The sequence below is a fragment of the Schistocerca piceifrons genome, chromosome 1, assembly GCF_021461385.2.
Source record: "Schistocerca piceifrons isolate TAMUIC-IGC-003096 chromosome 1, iqSchPice1.1, whole genome shotgun sequence".
NCBI lineage: Eukaryota > Metazoa > Arthropoda > Insecta > Orthoptera > Acrididae > Schistocerca > Schistocerca piceifrons.
In genome coordinates, this window is record NC_060138.1 from 340,387,140 (window position 1) to 340,405,753 (window position 18,614).

General features: G+C 40.1%; 1 protein-coding gene across 3 annotated transcripts in view; it reads right to left on the bottom strand.

Annotated features, from left to right (window-relative positions):
• Positions 1-18,614, bottom strand: part of LOC124783583 (PAS domain-containing serine/threonine-protein kinase) — a 222,850-nt gene that overhangs the window by 104,243 nt on the left and 99,993 nt on the right. For all 3 annotated transcript variants that reach the window (XM_047254035.1, XM_047254034.1, XM_047254033.1), the window contains exon 8: positions 6,759-6,908. In XM_047254035.1, coding sequence (XP_047109991.1) covers positions 6,759-6,908 — 150 coding nt within the window. The remainder of the gene's footprint in view (positions 1-6,758; positions 6,909-18,614) is intronic.

Here is an 18,614-nt window from a genome sequence, read left to right on the forward strand (position 1 = left end):
ATATTTTAGATCTGGTAGCCACGAACAGACCAGACCTCATCGACGGTGTCAGTGTTGAGACAGGGATTAGTGATCATGGTGTAAAAGGTAAAAAGTCGGTCAAAAAGGCTAGGAGAGTATTCTTACTACAAAGAGCACGTAAGCAGTTGTTAGCATCCCACTTAGTAAATGAATTAACTTCATTTACATCTGGTACGATGGACGTGGAAGAATTCTGGGCAAATTTTAAACACATTGTAAATCACGCACTAGACAAGTATGTGCCGAAAAAATGGGTTACGGACGGAAAAGACCCACCGTGGTTTAACAGTGCAATTCGGAGAATGCTCAGGAAGCAAAGACAGTTGCACTCGTGGTACAAGAAAGACCGGGAGAATGAGGACAGGCAAAAGTTAGTAGAGATTCGTGCTGCTGTAAAAAGAGCGATGCGTGAAGCATTCAACCACTACCACCGTCATACCTTAGCAAAAGATCTTGCTGAAAACCCAAGGAAATTCTGGTCTTACGTAAAATCAGTAAGCGGGTCGAAGGCTTCCATCCAGTCACTCACTGATCAGTCTGGCCTGGCAACGGAAGACAGCAAAATGGAAGCTGAAATTTTCAATTTAGCATTTGAGAAATCTTTCATGCAGGAGGATCGTACAAACACACCGCCGTTTGTCTCGTACAGATTCCCGTATGGAGGACATAGTGCTAGACATCCCTGGGGTTGTGAAGCAGCTGAATGGGTTGAAAATAAATAAATCGCCAGGTCCTGATGGGATTCCAATTCGGTTTCACAGAGAGTACTCTACTGTATTGGCTCCTTACTTAGCTTTCCCAACGTAAAGTCCCAAGCGACTGGAAAAAAGCGCAGGTGACACCAGTATATAAGAAGGGTAGAAGGACGGATCCTCAAAATTACAGACCAATATCCTTAACATCGGTTTGTTCCAGGATTCTCGAACATATTCTCAGTTCGAATATAATGAATTTCCTTGAGACAGAGAAGTTGCTGTCCATGCATCAGCACAGCTTTAGAAAGCATCGCTCCTGCGAAACACAACTCGCCCTTTTTTCACATGATATCTTGCGAACCATGGATGAAGGATGCCATATTCCTTGACTTCCGGAAAGCGTTTGACTCGGCGCCCCACTGCAGACTCCTAACTAAGGTACGAGCATATGGGATTGGTTCCCAAGTATGTGAGTGGCTCGAAGACTTCTTAAGTAATAAAACCCAGTACGTTGTCCTCAACGGTGAGTGTTCATCGGAGGTGAGGGTATCATCTGGAGTGCCCCAGGGAAGTGTGGTAGGTCCGCTGTTGTTTTCTACCTACATAAATGATCTTTTGGATAGGGCGGATAGCAATGTGCGGCTGTTTGCTGATGATGCTGTGGTGTATGGGAAGGTGTCGTCGTTGAGTGACTGTAGGAGGATACAAGATGACTTGGACAGGATTTGTGATTGGTGTAAAGAATGGCAGCTAACTCTAAATAAATGTAAATTAATGCAGATGAATAGGAAAAAGAATCCCGTAATGTTTGAATACTCCATTAGTAGTGTAGTGCTTGACACAGTCACATCGATTAAATACTTGGGCGTAACATTGCAGAGCGATATGAAGTGGGAAAAGCATGTAATGGCAGTTGTGGAGAAGTCGGATAGTCATCTTCGATTCATTGGTATAATTTTGGGAAGATGTGGTTCATCTGTAAAGGAGACCGCTTTTAAACACTAATACGGCCTATTCTTGAGTACTGCTCGACCATTTGGGATCCCTATCAGTTCGGATTGAGGGAGGACATAGAAGCAATTCAGAGGCGGGCTGCTAGATTTGTTACTGGTAGGTTTGATCATCATGCGAGTGTTACGGAAATGCTTCAGGAACTCGGGTGGGAGTCTCTAGAGGAAAGGTGGTGTTCTTTTCATGAATCACTACTGAGGAAATTTAGAGAACCAGCATTTGAGGTAGACTGCAGTACAATTTTACTGTCGCCAACGTACATTTCGCAGAAAGACCACAAAGATAAGATAAGAGAGTTTAGGGCTCGTACAGAGACATATAGGCAGTCATTTTTCCCTCGCTCTGTTTGGGAGTGGAACAGGGAGAGAAGATGCTTGTTGTGGTACGAGGTACCCTTAGTTAAACGATCCAATTATCAGTTCAGTCCGATTGTCAGGTATAACCTCTACCCACACTATTTCATACGAACTATCTACTTCAATTTCGCTACAAGGCGAACTACCTCTGGCAGCAATAAATACTCCACCACCAACTGTATTCAATCTATCCTTTCTGAACACTGTTAATTCGTTTGAAAAAAAATTCGGCTGAACTTATTTCTGGCTTTAGTGAGCTCTCTGTACCTACAACTATTTGAGCTTAAGTGCTTTCTATTAGGGCTTGGAGCTCTGATTCTCTCCCAACACAGCTACGACAATTTGTAACTACAATACCAATTGTTTCTACAATGACCTTATTGTGTTATACCTGCCCACTTTTAGATGGACGCCCCTTCTGTTGTTCCCTGAGATCCTCTAACCTAAAAAACCGCCCAGACCCTCCCACACAGTCCCCACTACCCATGTAGCTGCCTCCTCTGTGTAGTGGACTCCTGATCTATTAAGCGGAACCCGGAAACCCACCACCTGATGGCGCAAGTCAAGGAGTCTGCAGCCTACAAGGTCACAGTACCGCCTGAGCCTCTGATTCAGACCCTCCACTCAGCTACGCACCAAAGGACCATAGTCGGTTCTATCGAGGATGCTGCAGATGGTGAGCTCCGCCTTAATCTCGGAAGCAAGACTGGCAGTCTTTACCATTTCCACTAGCCATCCGAAACCGAGACACGTCATTGGTACCGGCATGAGCCACCACCTACAGTTGGCTTCACCCTGTACTCTTCAGGGCATCCGGAAGCACCCTTCCCACACCTGGAATGACTCACCCCGGAATTCACATGGAGTGCACACTGGCTTCCTTCCCCTCCTTGCATCCATGTTCCTAAGGAACCCCATTACGCGCCTAACATTGGAGCTCCCAACTACCAGCAAACCCACACTCTATCAATGCCCAGACCTTGCGGGCCGAGAAGCTTCCTCTGGAACAGAGTAGACGACTGCATCCGGCTCAGAGACATCGTCAGCCACAGATGACGCCCGAAACCTGTTCGTCAAACGAACCGGAGAGGCCCTACGATTGGCCCCTCGGAAAGTTTTTCACTGCCTGCCAGACTTTGGAATGACCTCTCACTCGACCACGGGTTTGGGGTCAACCTCAGTGCATGCTTTGTATAATTTCAACAGAAACAGAACAGATTAACCTCCTGACATATTTTGCACATTTCCACTCAATGGTGTATTATGGAATAATTTTCTGGAACAACTCATCACTTACAAAGAAAGTGCTGATTGCACAAAAGTGAGAAGTTAAGATTAGTATGTGGTGTTCACCCGTGGTCATCACGTATATTACTCTTCAAGGAATTAGGCATTTTAACTGCACCATCACAATGCATACATTCGCTAATGGAATTTGTCATAAATAATCCACGGCAATTTGAGAAGAGTAGTGACGTCCATACCTACAACACTAAGAGGAAAAAAGTGACCTTATTTGTCCATTATTAAAACTCTCAGGTACTAAGAAAGGAGTTTAATATGCAGCAACAAAAACTTTTGATAATTTGCCCAATAACATTAAGTGTCTGACAAATTAGTGAAGCAAGTTTTAAATCTAACCTAAGACCACTTCTACAATTATGGAAGGGATAGATTACTACACACCATAAAGGTGACATCAAATTGCATACGGGCAGAAAAGACTGTTATACAGTAAGCTTTCAGACAAAGCCTTCTTCATCAGAAAAGAAAAGCGCGCACACACACAGGCTGTTCAGGTCACCCACAGATAATGGTCATGTGCATATGTGAGGTGTGCTTTGTTGCACAACAATATGGCACCTCCCTGTCCTTCAAAATGCTTACTCAACATCCGACACTGTTCACAACCATTACATATACTACCAGGTCTTGCAAGAACACTTAATACAAACAACATAGATGCATTCTGGTGGCCATTCTATATCTCACAGGGAGTTGCAATTATAATCATTTAGATACCTGCCAATGGTGTGTACATGTATCAAGCTACACTGACATCTGACAATGTCTTCTGGGTGCTTCACTTTTTTGGTCATGCATTGCGTATTTATGTGATAGGTTTGATGCCTTCAGCTGCACTTATAGATCCTATTCCATTGCAATCAATGCTGATATTACATTACATCACCTTAAAGAAAGTTCAGCATATTGGAAACAGATTTTTTGTACTCTCTATGGATGTATAATGATTACCCAGTATCCACAAGATCACCTGTTATCAGAGAGGGGTTTGAAGATGGTGTAATGTGACACAGAAATCAATTGCAAATAAAGTAAAACCTATAAATACAGCTGAAGCTGTCATATCCCTAATACAGTTACAGGTCTTTTTTGGGGAAGGGTCACTATTTTTTCCATCATGATGCATCAGAATCATCATGATGCATCAGAATCATCATGATGCATCAGAATCATCCTTTGTGGACCTACTGACATTTGTTATTACCTCGTATTCCTCATTATTACATAATCTTCAGGACTAGGAACACAGTTGAGTATGGAGAGCTTTTTGAATCTTTCCACTATGGATTCTCTTTAAATCCAGTTCACGTATTAAATATCTGTTTTTCCACAGTTCAGAGTTACTTTAACTTGCCTCCTGGAAATAGGTCTTCGGAGTAGACAGACATAATGAAGTTGTGGCAGTCCTGATAAGTTAAAAAAACAAAAACAAAATACATTTCACTGTATTTGTCCGACACATTTAGCTGCAATTCATTAAATATTTCCTTCTTAGCTCCATGAAAAGCTTTGCAAGTAGAGCTGTTTTTCTTAATTATAAGCCTTCATTTAATGCTACAAACATACATTTGCTTCCGTGATGCCACATTTACTTCAGTGATACCACATTTACTTCCTGTAATGCAATAATAGTTAATGACATCTGCTTCATAAATGACCGTTAAATTAAAGTTAGTATAGTGATGTATCGTTGGAAAGTACAACTGAGGAGAGTAAAAGAAACTTTACAAGATGTACAACTTTGCTTCTGCCGTTTTTTCCCCAACATTTGAGGCTTTAATGAAACAAATTGGTTACACATGTATCATTCAAAGTATTTTCCATCGCTGGCCACTACTTTCTCCCATCTTTCGGGCAGTGTACGAATACCGCGTCGAAAATTTTTTTCATCTTTTGAAGCGATCCACGAATCGATCCAATTTGTGACTTCATGAGATGGGAAGTGTTGGTCAGCCAGACCATGTGCCATTGATCTAAAACAGGTGATAGTCAGAGGGAGCAATGTCTGGAGAATACAGCAGGTGGGGTAGGACTTCCCATTTTAATGTTTCCAAGTATGTTTTGACCCCTTTTGAAACATGGGGCCGAGTGCTGTCGTGTTGCAAAATCACTTTATCGTGCCTCTCGCTGTATTAAGGCCATTTGTCTTAATTCTCAAATGCATTAACTGCATTCGATAACAAGCACCTGTGATTGTTTAACTTGGTTTTAACATCTCATAGTACACAATGCTGAGCTGGTCCCACTAAATGCAGAGCATGATCTTGGAGCCGTGAATATTCAGTTTGGCCGTCGACGTGGAAGCATGGCCAGGATATCCCCATGATTTGTTGTGTTTAGGGTTGTTATAATGAATCCATTTTTCGCCCTCAGTCACAATGCGATGCAGAAATCCCTTGCATTTTTGCTTCTGAAGTAACTGTTCACAAACACACAAACGCTGTTCAATATCTCACACGGGACCCAGTTCCTTCTTTCTGAATCATGCCCATAGCCTTGAGATGTTTTGAAATGGCTTGCTCTGCCACTCCCACTAATCGTGACATTTCTTCTCGAGTCTGATGTGAGTCTTCACTCAGCAATGTCTCCAATTCTGCATCTTCGAAAACATTCTCTCTTCCACCACTAAACTGGACTATGATGTTAAAAATCACCATTCTTGAAGCGTTGAAACCACTCACAACACGTTCTTTCACTAATAGTGTCTTTACCATACGTACTTGAGAGCATTCGATGAGACTCACCCGCTCTTTTCTTCATATTGAAACAAAACAGCAACACCACCAACAAATGACAAGAATTTGGCTTGTAAACTGACATTTTCAATCAAGAACAACTTTACGACGCAGACAAAAATCAACTAATGTTTGAATGAGGTTATGTTGAGCGAGGTCCAAGCTAACTGCCTGATGTCTGTGATCTGTTTCTTTTGACCGCTACTTACCGTTGTCGCCACCTATCCGGTAACGGCAGAAGCTAAGTCGTACACCTTGTATATGCACTGAATCATTCAAAAAACAGTATTTTTGAATTCAGTAGTACACATTTATCCATCATATAGCTTGCTGTTCACAATATTTGAAAAACCAGAAATAAAAAAAATTTAAGGACCAACAAGAAATAATTTGAAAATGAATGAACATTGTATGTTCATGTCCCCAAACTGGGAGAGCAGTACCAAGCATTTAAGGACTATAATCATCTTAGTGTCATATAGTGTATATCTGTCACTATCTTTCTTTCTTTCTTCCCTGCTATTATAGAACCCCCCCCCCCCCCCCCCTCCCTACAAAACACACACACACACACACACACACACACACACACACACACACACACACACACAACAGAGAGAAGTTTAAAAGTTTACCTTTGGCATGACCTCTTCGGGGCAAGGCACTTTGAGAGATGGTATAAGGCTGGAAATGTCTGTCCCTTGAAGTTGCTCCTCCTCATACTGGAATATAATTCCAGCCTCTGTGTCAGCAGATATAATGTAGCCTCTGTCATCTATCACAATCTGGAAATGCAATTGCAAACATTTACTATCTTGTGTTCATTTATTCCCCATTGATCACTCTACATCAAATAAGCTTTGTTATATGTAGATAGCAGTAGTTTTTAATTTGACATAGTGTACAGAAGTTAACTGTTCCAAGGACAGACAGTTGGAATGTGCTCTGTAACAACAGAAGAAAACTTTTACATACAACACTGGAATTATTGTACAATCATATGATAAAAATGAAGGGAATGGTTTGACAAGGGACAGACTAATACAAAACTAACTGTTAAGGAATATGTATGAAACTGCAACCAGAAACTACATAAATAATAAAATATAATTGCTGGTCCTCTATGACAATGTAATGTTAAAATTACACTATCTTACACCTCAGAGCACTATCTGGATTTTATAAAGGTAGAAGAAACAGTTACCAATTCACGTGAAAGAAACCATCAACCTCTTCCCAACAAAAATTCCTGAACAAATAGGGAGCACAATGATGGATGCAGAGATTGGTGACCACATGGCCACTGTAACAAGACAATACTGTAACATTCAAGCTCATCAAAAATAAATGCAAAATATGTCTATTTAAAAGAGCAGGGAACACTTCATTTGATGCCCTCTTAAGAGAGAGGCTTCACTCCTTCCAAATTAAATATGTAAATGTAGACCAGAAGTGTCTTAATTCAAAGAAATAGTATCAACACTAATTCAGAGAGATAAGATATAAATTAATACAAAATAGTACTGAGTGCCCATGGGACACAAAACAGGTCAGTACACTGTTGCAGAAGCAACAAAAAAAGCATGACAAATTTAAAAGAACACAAAATCTCCAAGATTGGCAATGTTTTATTAAAGCTTGAAACCTAGTGTGGACTTCAATGTGAGTGACTTAATAGTTTACACAATGGAACTGTCTCGAAATCTAGTACAAAATTCAAGAGATTCTGGTCATATGTAAAGTGCACCAACAGCAAGACACAATCAGTACTTTCACAGTGTCATAGCAATGGTTATGTTATCAAAGACTTTGCCACTATAATGGAGTCATTGTTTCCCAAAATTTCTTCAGGTACAGCAAAGCAGCTTAAATCACTTAAAAAATGGAAGTCTTCCAAACCAGATAGAACACCAATTACGTTCCTTTCTGAGTATGCTGATACAATAGCTGCATACTTAGCCATAATATACAATTGGAAAGTTGCAAACGAAAAAGTAATCCAATCAATTACAACTGACCAGAATTTACGATTTTGGGTCATATACTGTATTTGAACATTGTGAGTTTTCTCTAAGGAAATGGTCTCCTGGCAAATGATCAGCATGGATTCAGAAAATATTCTTGTGAAATACAAATAGGTCTGTATTTGCTGAAAGGGAATCTCAATTTGGTTCCATAATTCTAGATTTCCGGAAGGCTTTTGACGTGGTTCCTCACAAGCTATTTCTAATCAAATTGTGTCTAAGGAGCGTCACCTCTGTTGTGCGACTAGATTTATAATATCTTGTCAGAAAGGTCAAAGTTCTTGGGCATTGACAAAGTCATCGAGTAAAATGGGAGCAATATCTATGGTTCCCCAAAGAAGTGTGACAGGAGCTCTGCTGTTTCTAATCAACACAAACGATTTAGGAGATAATCCGAGCAGCCCACTGGAGTTTTTGCTGATGATTCCGTCATTTACCATCTCATAAAGCCATCATAAGATCAAAACCAATTGCAAAATGATTTACACAAGACATCTGTATGATGAAAAAGTGGTAACTGACTCTAAATAATGATAACTGGGAAGTACTATGAGGGATCTGCCAAATTTCGGTTCATAATAAATCACACAAATCTAAAGACTATCAATTCAACTATATACTTAAGATTTACATTACAAATAACTTAAATGAGAGCAGTCACATAGATAATGTTGTGGGGAAAGTGACTCTAAGGCTGTATTTTATGGCAGATCACTTAGAAGATGCAGCAGGTCTACTAAATAGACTGCTTACATTATGCTTGTCCATCCTCTGCTGGAGTATTGTTGCATGGTAATGGATAAGCATCACATAGGACTCACGGAGAACATAGAAAAAGTTGGAAGAAGGGCAGTTCGCTTTTTATTGCCGCAAAATAGACTAGAGTGAGTCATGGATATGATATGAGAGTTTTGATAGCAACCATTATAATGAAAGTGTTTTTGTTGCAGCCGGGTCTTTCCACAAAATTTCAGTCACCAACTTTACCTCTGAATGCAAAAAGATTTTGGTAGTGCCTACCTACATAGAAGAAATGATCATCGTAATAAAATAGAAGAAATAAGATCTCACACAGAAAGGTTTAAGTCAGGCACTTAACTGTGAACTGCACAGTAATCATGTAAATGTAAATGTGTTGCAACCTAAACAAGAAAAAGAAAGTCATGGATGACTGACTAAAGATAGCTAATGGATCAAGAAGCAGCTGCAAATCAAACCCAGGTGAATATAGAAGAGTGAACAAAATTATTAGGGGGAGAATCATAGAAGCAAAAGAAGAACTGAAACAAAAATACGCATGCTGAAACTTTAAAAATTAGACAACATCACTGTTTGTAAGAAAGAAGAAGAAATGACTGGGAACTCCCATGCAAGATGCTTGTGTGTTAGCAGATCATCTGCAGGAGCCACCCGTTTGGAGGAAATAGGGACAAGTTATTTTAAAATGTTTATTTTTAAATATTAACTTCTATGCTCTGAATTGGTTGCTGTGAACACCACCCACAGCCTTCCCACAGTTCCAGTACGTGCTGCTTGACTAAACAGGGTTTTTTACAGTGATGACTGCTGACAGAGGGATGCCTTAGGTGTGTGTTGATCACAATCTTTGACCAATATGAGTGCAGGGAAGAATCACGTGGTGTCTTGGATGCGAATGCCTGAGAGCCATGGCAGATACAACTCGCTCTCCTAGCTTCTGGCTTCCGATCTGTTAACACATGCCTCTCTCTAAGATCCACTCGGGACTCTGGCCAAAGCAGCCAACTACATATGGACAATGACTTTCCTAGGTGCACTGTCTGTATCCCTTCAACGTGGATAAATACCCTATGTGGTTTTTTTTTTTTTTTTTTTTTTTTTTTTTTTTTTTTTTTTTTTTTTTTTTTTTACTGTCTTATGTTTTAATGTAACTGTCCTGTATGCATACCTGTCTACTCATCCTTGGTCCTAACTAAACAGTAGGCATCATTATGTTGCAATAGTTCTCCCCTTTTGGTCTGGAAATAGTTGCCTTATGTATCTGGTTGTCGCCACAAAAATGTTAAGCAATGGAAGGAAACCACAATTTCTTTTACACAGCCTGTAGCCACATCTGCCTTGTGTTAGCCAGAGTGGCAAGTGTGGAATTTGTCTGCACTACCTAACACATCCTGATGATGTCTGTCACTTGGCACCTGTACGCACACTGTGTGTGAGTGCACTTGTGCTGGCCGCAGAGGCGTCCAGCCATGCCATTCTTTTGCAGCTCACCATCTTGCTATCTGCTGTTGGGCTTTGTTTGTTGTCAGTGTCGCCTTCTCCTCCCACTACCATGAGAGTCCAGGTATCAACGGGTCATCACTGTCTCATCAGTGCAGTTCTGTTCCTGCCTAACCAAGGGTCACAGTACCTATGTTGTTGGTATGCACCATCATTATCGTTGTCAACTCCATGCTCTGCAGCTAATTGAGTATTGCTAGCACCTCCCGTTTGCTTCCTGCAGTGAACGAACATGCTAGTGTAGCAGGCTTTTGAGATTATTCCACTGTAGGGTCTACTTGTTTACTTTTGGATTGGTTTTACTATTGTTAACTGTTATTCCACTTTTTGGTGTTACCACGCCTTTGATGCGTTCCCAGCAAGAAGGTGCACCTGAAAGCGGTCATTTAACAAGATCAAATCTGTGAGTTGGAGGGACAGGTGGTGGAGCTGTGATTGCAGGCAGCTATTCCAGGGTGAATTTTGGTGCATAAGTCACCCATGACAATCCTACGGGAGTTTAAGCTTTCTCACCATCTGTTACCATGAACAGCTTACCGACAGTTACTCTCATTTCATCCATTTTAGGGAGACCCAATGAGAAAGTAAATAAATTTTAGAAGAACGCCAATAATGTAGGTAGCATGTGTTCTTGGCCAGAGGGTTTGCTGAAGGTAGCACAATTCAAGTTGTCCAGAGGTGTGCGCATTTTCATAAAATCAGTTGAGGTTTTGAAAAATACTGAGAGATTCAACACCGTAGTGAAGGCCTTGGCAGGGCAGTATTCCAGTAAGAAATAAATCAGCTACTAACATGAAAAACACACTACCTCAGACAAAGAATCAGGTAAGATCTAAATGATTCAGCCAATGAATCAGGACCACATACTCTTGGCCACAACGCAACCAGCAACGAAGTACTTTTGCAGGAGGTGTAAGTGCACGGTTAATGTTTTTATTAGCAGTATCAGCCACTGATTGGTAATAGGGATAAGACTGGTTCTCCAAGCACTCTTCATAAAGTGGTTCATTTCGCACTGTTGCCTGAGAAGTAAGGCAATTTCTATTTGTGCCTATGTGAAAAAATGAGATGAGATGATCTGCTGACCTAATTGTTGAAAGAGTATATACTTACAAATGTACTGCCTGCAGTCACGAAATACACAAACCCACGTACACAGCAGGCCTCCCAATAACAATGGAAGCAGAAGAGTTAATCAGGGAAATGACAGGATGACAAGTGCAGCCACCCCACTTTCCCATTAAAAGCGTAACTCATCAACTTCCATGGCGTAAAAGAGTTGCCAAGTGTCACTGTGACTGGCACTATGTGAGGAAATCCAGTACAAATTTGTGTGTACATGTGAGCACAAATAAGCTTAGTTCTCCCACCTCCTGGTGATAAGCACTGGCTGAAGTCATCACACTGCTGCACTAGCAGTCTAGGGCCCCTGGGAAATTGTTCTGTTAAATTGGTGCTTGATGGAAAAAAAATATGGGTACGAAATGGGGGTTACGAAGAAGCAAGGTCAGGATTTTGAAACCATCTTGGAATACATGTTCTGTGCCAGTGCCAGGGCATGATTGACCTACAGGTCCCTTACTGTCTAATTCGGCAGAGCAATTCGTCATTTTTAATGGCAATAGCACCTTACAGGCATGAGGAACTCCGGGGGAGGACACAATTATCCTGAAATTACTATTCACCATACATCTTGGTGTTAAAGGCAATCACCCCTCCAACAATAAACAGCACTTCAGAAAGATTCCCTTGGTGACAACCATAAACCGAGGTCTTAATGGAACTTCATTCTCGGTAGGCCCGCTCACCTAGAATGAAGTTTTGCACAGACTCTGCGCAAAGTGAGAACTTTGCAATGCAGAGATGAAAAATTTAAGGGAGTGTATCCCCATATGATGGATAACTTTGGAGTGAGAAAGGTTACAATACCCCATGGAAAAGTACAGGACAGTAGGCAGAAACCAATCAGTGATGAAATACATCCCCACCCCACCCCCAGGTCCCTCCCTATAGGGGGAAAAAAAAAAAAAAAAACAGAAGTCTTTGCCTGTCAAAGTAGTTTACACAATCACACCACACTTTAAACAGAGGTTGCAAGGAAAGGCATCACATTTAACTGGGTCTGAACAGCATCTGTTTTACCTGGTCTTGGAGGAATACACTTGGTTGTTCGAGCAAAGGCAATATTTTCCAGCTGATGGCCTCATTTACCATGAAATTACAACCATGGATGATAGACCTATAGTGCAGAGACCATACAGAATTCTTTGCCACTATCTCTCATAGAAGAAAATATCCAGCAACAACTTGATGCACAATTTATACAAGCATCCACTAACACCTGAGCCTCAACAATATTGGTTGTAGCTAAGATATCAATCAATGGTGAGAGAACCTATTACCTGTGTGTGGATATGAGGATGGTAGATAAGGTCACTACCCCTGACAAATTGGGCATGGCATCGATGAAACCTGTAAAGATTTGGAAATTGCAATTCTTCACTACCTTAGGCATGAAATCAGGCCACCACCAAATTACAATAGACCCTAAAGACGGAACAAAGATTGGTTTCGTAGCATCTTCTGGCCTGTATGAGTTTAAGGATGCCCTTTAGTCCAAGGAATGCACTTGCCAGTTTCCAAGATTTACATTCTTGTTACAGCAAGGACTGAAACCTGTAACATGTTTGGTTTACCTACATGACATAGTGTTCTCCTGCACCACTGAGGAGCACGGTGACCATATGAGGAATGTGTTGTCAATATTACAAAGCGACCATTTGAGTCCGACCATTTGAGTCACAAGTTTAAGTGCTTGGGACATATTATAAGCTTTGCTGGAGTAAAACCAGATGCATGGCAGAAAGAAACTGTAGACAATTTTCCTACTCTTACTAATGTCAAAGAGTTACAGAACTTTTCATGTGGCGAAATATTGCTTTCTTTTTTGTATACGAAAGTGCTACAGAAACTGAACTTCTAGTGCGGCTACTGAAAGGAGTAGCCTTTGAATGGTCTACAGAATGCAAAACTGCTATGCAAGAAGTTAAAAGATTTTTTAACAAGTTCTCTCTTAGTGGCATACCCTGACTTTGAAAAGCTGTTCATATTGTCATGTGACAGCTCTGACTTTGCTGTAGGCTGCATTTCGTGACAGCAATATGATAATTATCCTTCTCACCAAATTGGTAAGGCTGAAGTTAGTAACAACACTATGGGAAAGGAGACACTGGCTTTGGTATTTGATCAGGGTGTGTACACGGACAAAGAAAAAAAATTCCTGGATTTTTCCTGGATCTCCCGGTTAAAAATTCATTTTCTCCCGGGTGAAAATACACTTTTTCTGTGTTAAGTGAGAGTATACTTTCCCTCGGAACTGTAAAACATATCCTTTGAATGGATATGGTTTTATACAGCAGCGTAGAATTTCCCGGCACTTTTGAATACGAAACTCAGAGCGAAAAAACACGTTTTGGAAAGATCTTTCATGTGCAACAACATGTACGCTGCGTATTTTCGTATCACGAAAGTATAAATTTGAATTCCAACAACAGGAAAATTTAATGGTTTAAATTAATATACATAGTGTTGCTACAAGAAAAGCAAAGCTTTCGCATATAATATTTGTCTCGAAAATTAATAAGCTACAAGAGAAGCTAAGCTTTCACATGTAATGTTGATTTGTTTAGCGCATGTTACAACTTAAGGTACATCACACAAATATACCAGTAAAATTTTTAATACCGACGTAAATCTCTGATCTTCTGGGCTAGAAATTCTTCTAAATGGCTCGTCATCAAAGAGTTGATTTTTAAAAGAGAGCAAACGCTCTATGATATAGGAAATTCATAGTACATTCTCGCACATAGTTCATCTTCCGTAAAAGTAAATTTACTTTGAAAATAACGCCTTTCGAATAACTGTTCGCAATATTTTCCCGCTACTTGTTAGAAATAGATTCATTTCAGGAGTTGCCAGACAGCGCCAGATAAGAGGCGTCACCGCACTCGTGCAGCTATAGTGACGTAGGAAGCCCTAACGTTCGTACGTGTAAAACACGTAAAGATCTTACTTCTTGTCATAAAAGAAACAAGACGTGAGAGGATACTCCAAGAGCGTCGGAATTTCGTGAACCGTACTAAAATGCATAGTTCGCCTTACAGTGCACATCCGTTATGTCCAGATTCCCAATGATGTAAGCCTCGACCTGATATGAAGCTGTTCAGTGTGGTTTTCGGGACGTAAATTTTCTTCGAGTACCAGTACTGTATTATGTCATGTTTGGTTCTTTGTTATGGCATAGTGCAATAAGTGCTAGAAGATGAAGACGTGCACTTGAAACGCAGCGAACAGTTGAAACTAGCCAATAATGTGGAATTAAAACACTTCGTTTCAATGCCTTCAATGCCTCAGCAGGAAACCCTAATAAAAGCCAAATTTCTTTAGCTAACCGACAAAAGTAACTCTATTGTTCTGCAAGGCGATTAATGCTCGACTGTCAGAGAGGTGGAAATAAAATAAAATCTGAAACTAGTAACATATTTTAGCCTTCCGTAATTACGTGAATATATTTTAATTCACTTAATAACTCCCAGTCACAGGAATCCGTCTTGTTTTCATTTGACGTGAGAGCAGTAAACGAAGAGCAAACAGAAAAATCACTAAATGTAAACACGAATTACGTGGAGACTCCCCCTATAACTCAGACTGCTCTGCGCATCAGAACGTAAAAAAAAAAGGTCTTTGGTCTTAAGTGTGCAGTGCAAGTGCCACGCCTCTTCAAACAACATTCTTTTCGCTCTATGGAACGCAAACGTATATATTTTGTAATGGATGCCATCAAACTATTTCAGGACAGTGGAAATTGAAATGTCCTGTAGTGCCTATCCTGCTCCCAGTCGGCCGTTTTGACATTCTGCACAACCCCTCGCAATTAATACTGGATAGGATTATTTGTGACCAGGAGAACAAGAACTCTTCAGAAAATCTGGCCTCATTATTGCCTATTAGCTAATAACTTGTTCTTCTGTGTAACATAAAATTAAATATAGGATACCTAAAACCAGTAAAGACAAAAGACAGTACACATTTCTTCCATTCTTAGGTCCTAGCGATTTTTCTCTCTGATCTTGGTACAACTTTACATGGCGTTCCTTCCTTCCTGCGAAAAAACTATTACCTTATCAAAGTTCATCAAACTTTCTGCTACATGAAAAATGTAATTGTTGTCTAATACTGAAAAAGCATTTAATACAATTAGTACCCAAGACTGGTGTGGTTTCTCGATCTGATAACGTCTATTTAGTCACTGTGCTCCGGATAAAACAAAATAGGCCTTTCTAATATTGCAACAATTGTGACACACACCAAATAAGCGACACTGTTTTGGAAATAATGACCATTTTTATAATACGATAATAAATTCACTTAGTCCCAATACGAAATACCTATCTGGCCTACTACAAGCAAAAAGCTTTACGTTGGGAAATAGTTTCACATTTCATTCATTCGCTCCAGTTTCTCATGCACGAGACCTGAAAGTAGCAGAACGAAATTTTAGGATAAATTTGGAATCGTTATATTCTTCCATAATCTGTATGATGTCCCCGTTTCTTCTCCTTCCTCGTTCTAACAAACAGTCTTGTCATCACTAATTCTGTAACTATTCCTACCACTGCCAAAACTCATTCTCCGATTAACTTTACTAACCCTGCCACATTCACCGGTTAGACGTCATTAAGAGTTCGTACAGTGCGTTTCCCGCGCAACTTCCAGAATGGGCTGCAACTGGCCCTGTCTAGTGTAACGATCTGGCCAAAACTTTTCTGTCAAAATTTCACTTTCTTGGATACACCGAGAAGATAATACGTAATCTTTCTTACCTGTTATTCCTGTTAGTCGTTTATTTTCATTCTGGTAGTCTGAATCTATTGATTTCGCTAGTGATTATAACAACGCTGAACATTCGCCAACCGAATCAACCACAAAACAAGCAGCAGTTTTGGCATTCTCCGGTTCGGTTTTATTCCGCTCAGCTCGTATAGCTACGTCCCGTTTTGTCTGCAGTTGGTAGAGACATCACGTACAATATGCACGCATTCAAAAATCAACTAATTCAGTCAGAAATCAATTAGAATGTGTTCAAATACCAGCAGGAGTGTGTTTCAAAATCATATGAATCATCGACAGACAGACGTGCGCTGGACGCTAGGTGCTTTGTTAAACAAGGATTTTTCCCTCAAGAATTTGAATTTGTCCCCTCCCCACGAAATTGCCACCCGGCTCAGATACCCCGGTTTGCCCTCACCCCCCCACTAGATACGGGCCTGCTGCGCACGCGTGATCTGACACCTTGGGCGCTCCTGTAAGATTTTTCCGGGTACCATGTGGCTGGTTGCTACTTAAAGACAGCCAACAGCCACATTTCTGTAGCCAGAAGCGGGAGAAGGTACTAAAAAGCCTGACACATTCTGCTGTTGGCAGACGCTTGCACGAGCACTTATTTTATATGGTGCATTTCCTTTGCAATTTAAGTTTTATTTTCGTTTTTTTTCCCTCCCGTTCATGTTTTAATGCTGCAGTATTATTCTGCAGTAGCGGGATACAGTAATATCATTTGTTAGAGTACCGGTTCTTACCTGTCAGAATTACAAAAATTAACTGAAAACTTAAACAACGAAAAATTCCCGGTTTCCTCCCGGACGAAAAAATTCCTGGGTTATTCCAGGATCTCCCGGTTGTCCCGGGTCGTAGACACCCTGTTGATGCTAATTATTTTAATGTTACATTCCAGCCTGGATTTTCCATTGTTTAATTATTTTAAAGGCTATTTGTACACGGCAGAAAGTTCACCATGGTGTCCAACCATGCTGCCCTTTTAAGGTTCATGAATCTAAAAGATCTTAGTATAGGGTGTCCATTTCATTTTCATTGAAAAAGGGGACATTTAAAACAAATTAGAGAAAAACCTGGGACAATGAAGAAAAAAACAGGAAATAAATATTGTATTGACTAAATTTAATACACATACAATTTTACCTTTATAACGTGCACTCAGATGATCCCAAATCACTTTTTACAATTATTCCGCCACACTATCACCGTACTTTTCACTTTTATGTACTTTATCAAGAAGTGCATTTTCGTTTGAAATCATATCATAAAAGTCAGTACATGATACACCATTAAAGTGTGTTTTGACAATGAGCAAGGCCCTCACTGTTTCAACTCTCATTCTGTTTTTTTCATCTGACCACAAAGAGCTCGTTAACGAAAACACATGTTGCACAGCAGCATTTGACCCAGGAATTGCTACACAAAACTCCATCAAATAAATGAATCATGTTTTTCATGTTAATGTTTTTACTTTTGAAATAAGCAAATATTTTACACCACGTTGCATTAACACTTTCTTTGTCTCCTCCTTCACTTTTTATGAAGTTCCGGGCACATGAAAATTCATCGAACAGTTCGTCTTCATCAACAGGAAAATTTGGTACAATACTTTAACAAGAACACAACAGTCCTGAATATCCTTCCACTGTAGCTCCTCCCCCCCTTTCAGTATTAACCCAGTCAAATGCTTTGAAAGTGTGAGAAATGGTAAACACCATTCTTTAATATACTCAATGCAAGAGTCATAGAAGATGTCAGCATAAATATGAAATTGTTCTACAGTAATTTCACCCTCTTCTTCCAACTTTCTTAGCGTCTCATGTACAAAGGATGTGAGAAATCTTTCAGATTTTCTATATTGTAATTTGCCCAATAATTTGTTTATTTCCTGATAAACTTCCACTATTGTGATTTCTTGTTTCTCAATACATTTAATTGTTGTGGAGAAAGGTTTTAGCTGGCTAACAAGAAAATGTAGAAGAACAATAGGCACAGGGTTATCAAATAATTGTTTAAAGATAACAGGACACTTATCAAGGGAAATTAAATATGATTTCAAAGCAGGAAATATATCTACAATTCTTTCCAATGCTGGTAGCAGTGATAGCCACCTTGTCTAGCTGTGCCCAAGTACAGTTTTGTATTCAGTTTCAGTAAACTTACAGAATGACTTCAGAGATTCAACCCTTACCCTAAATATTTGGAAATGCTGGTAGATTTTGTTTACAATTAATTGCGAGTCGATGTGTAGGCAATCTGAGCCAGTTTGTAAGGAATTGTGCACCACATGTGCTGGAGAGCCAACACCTACTA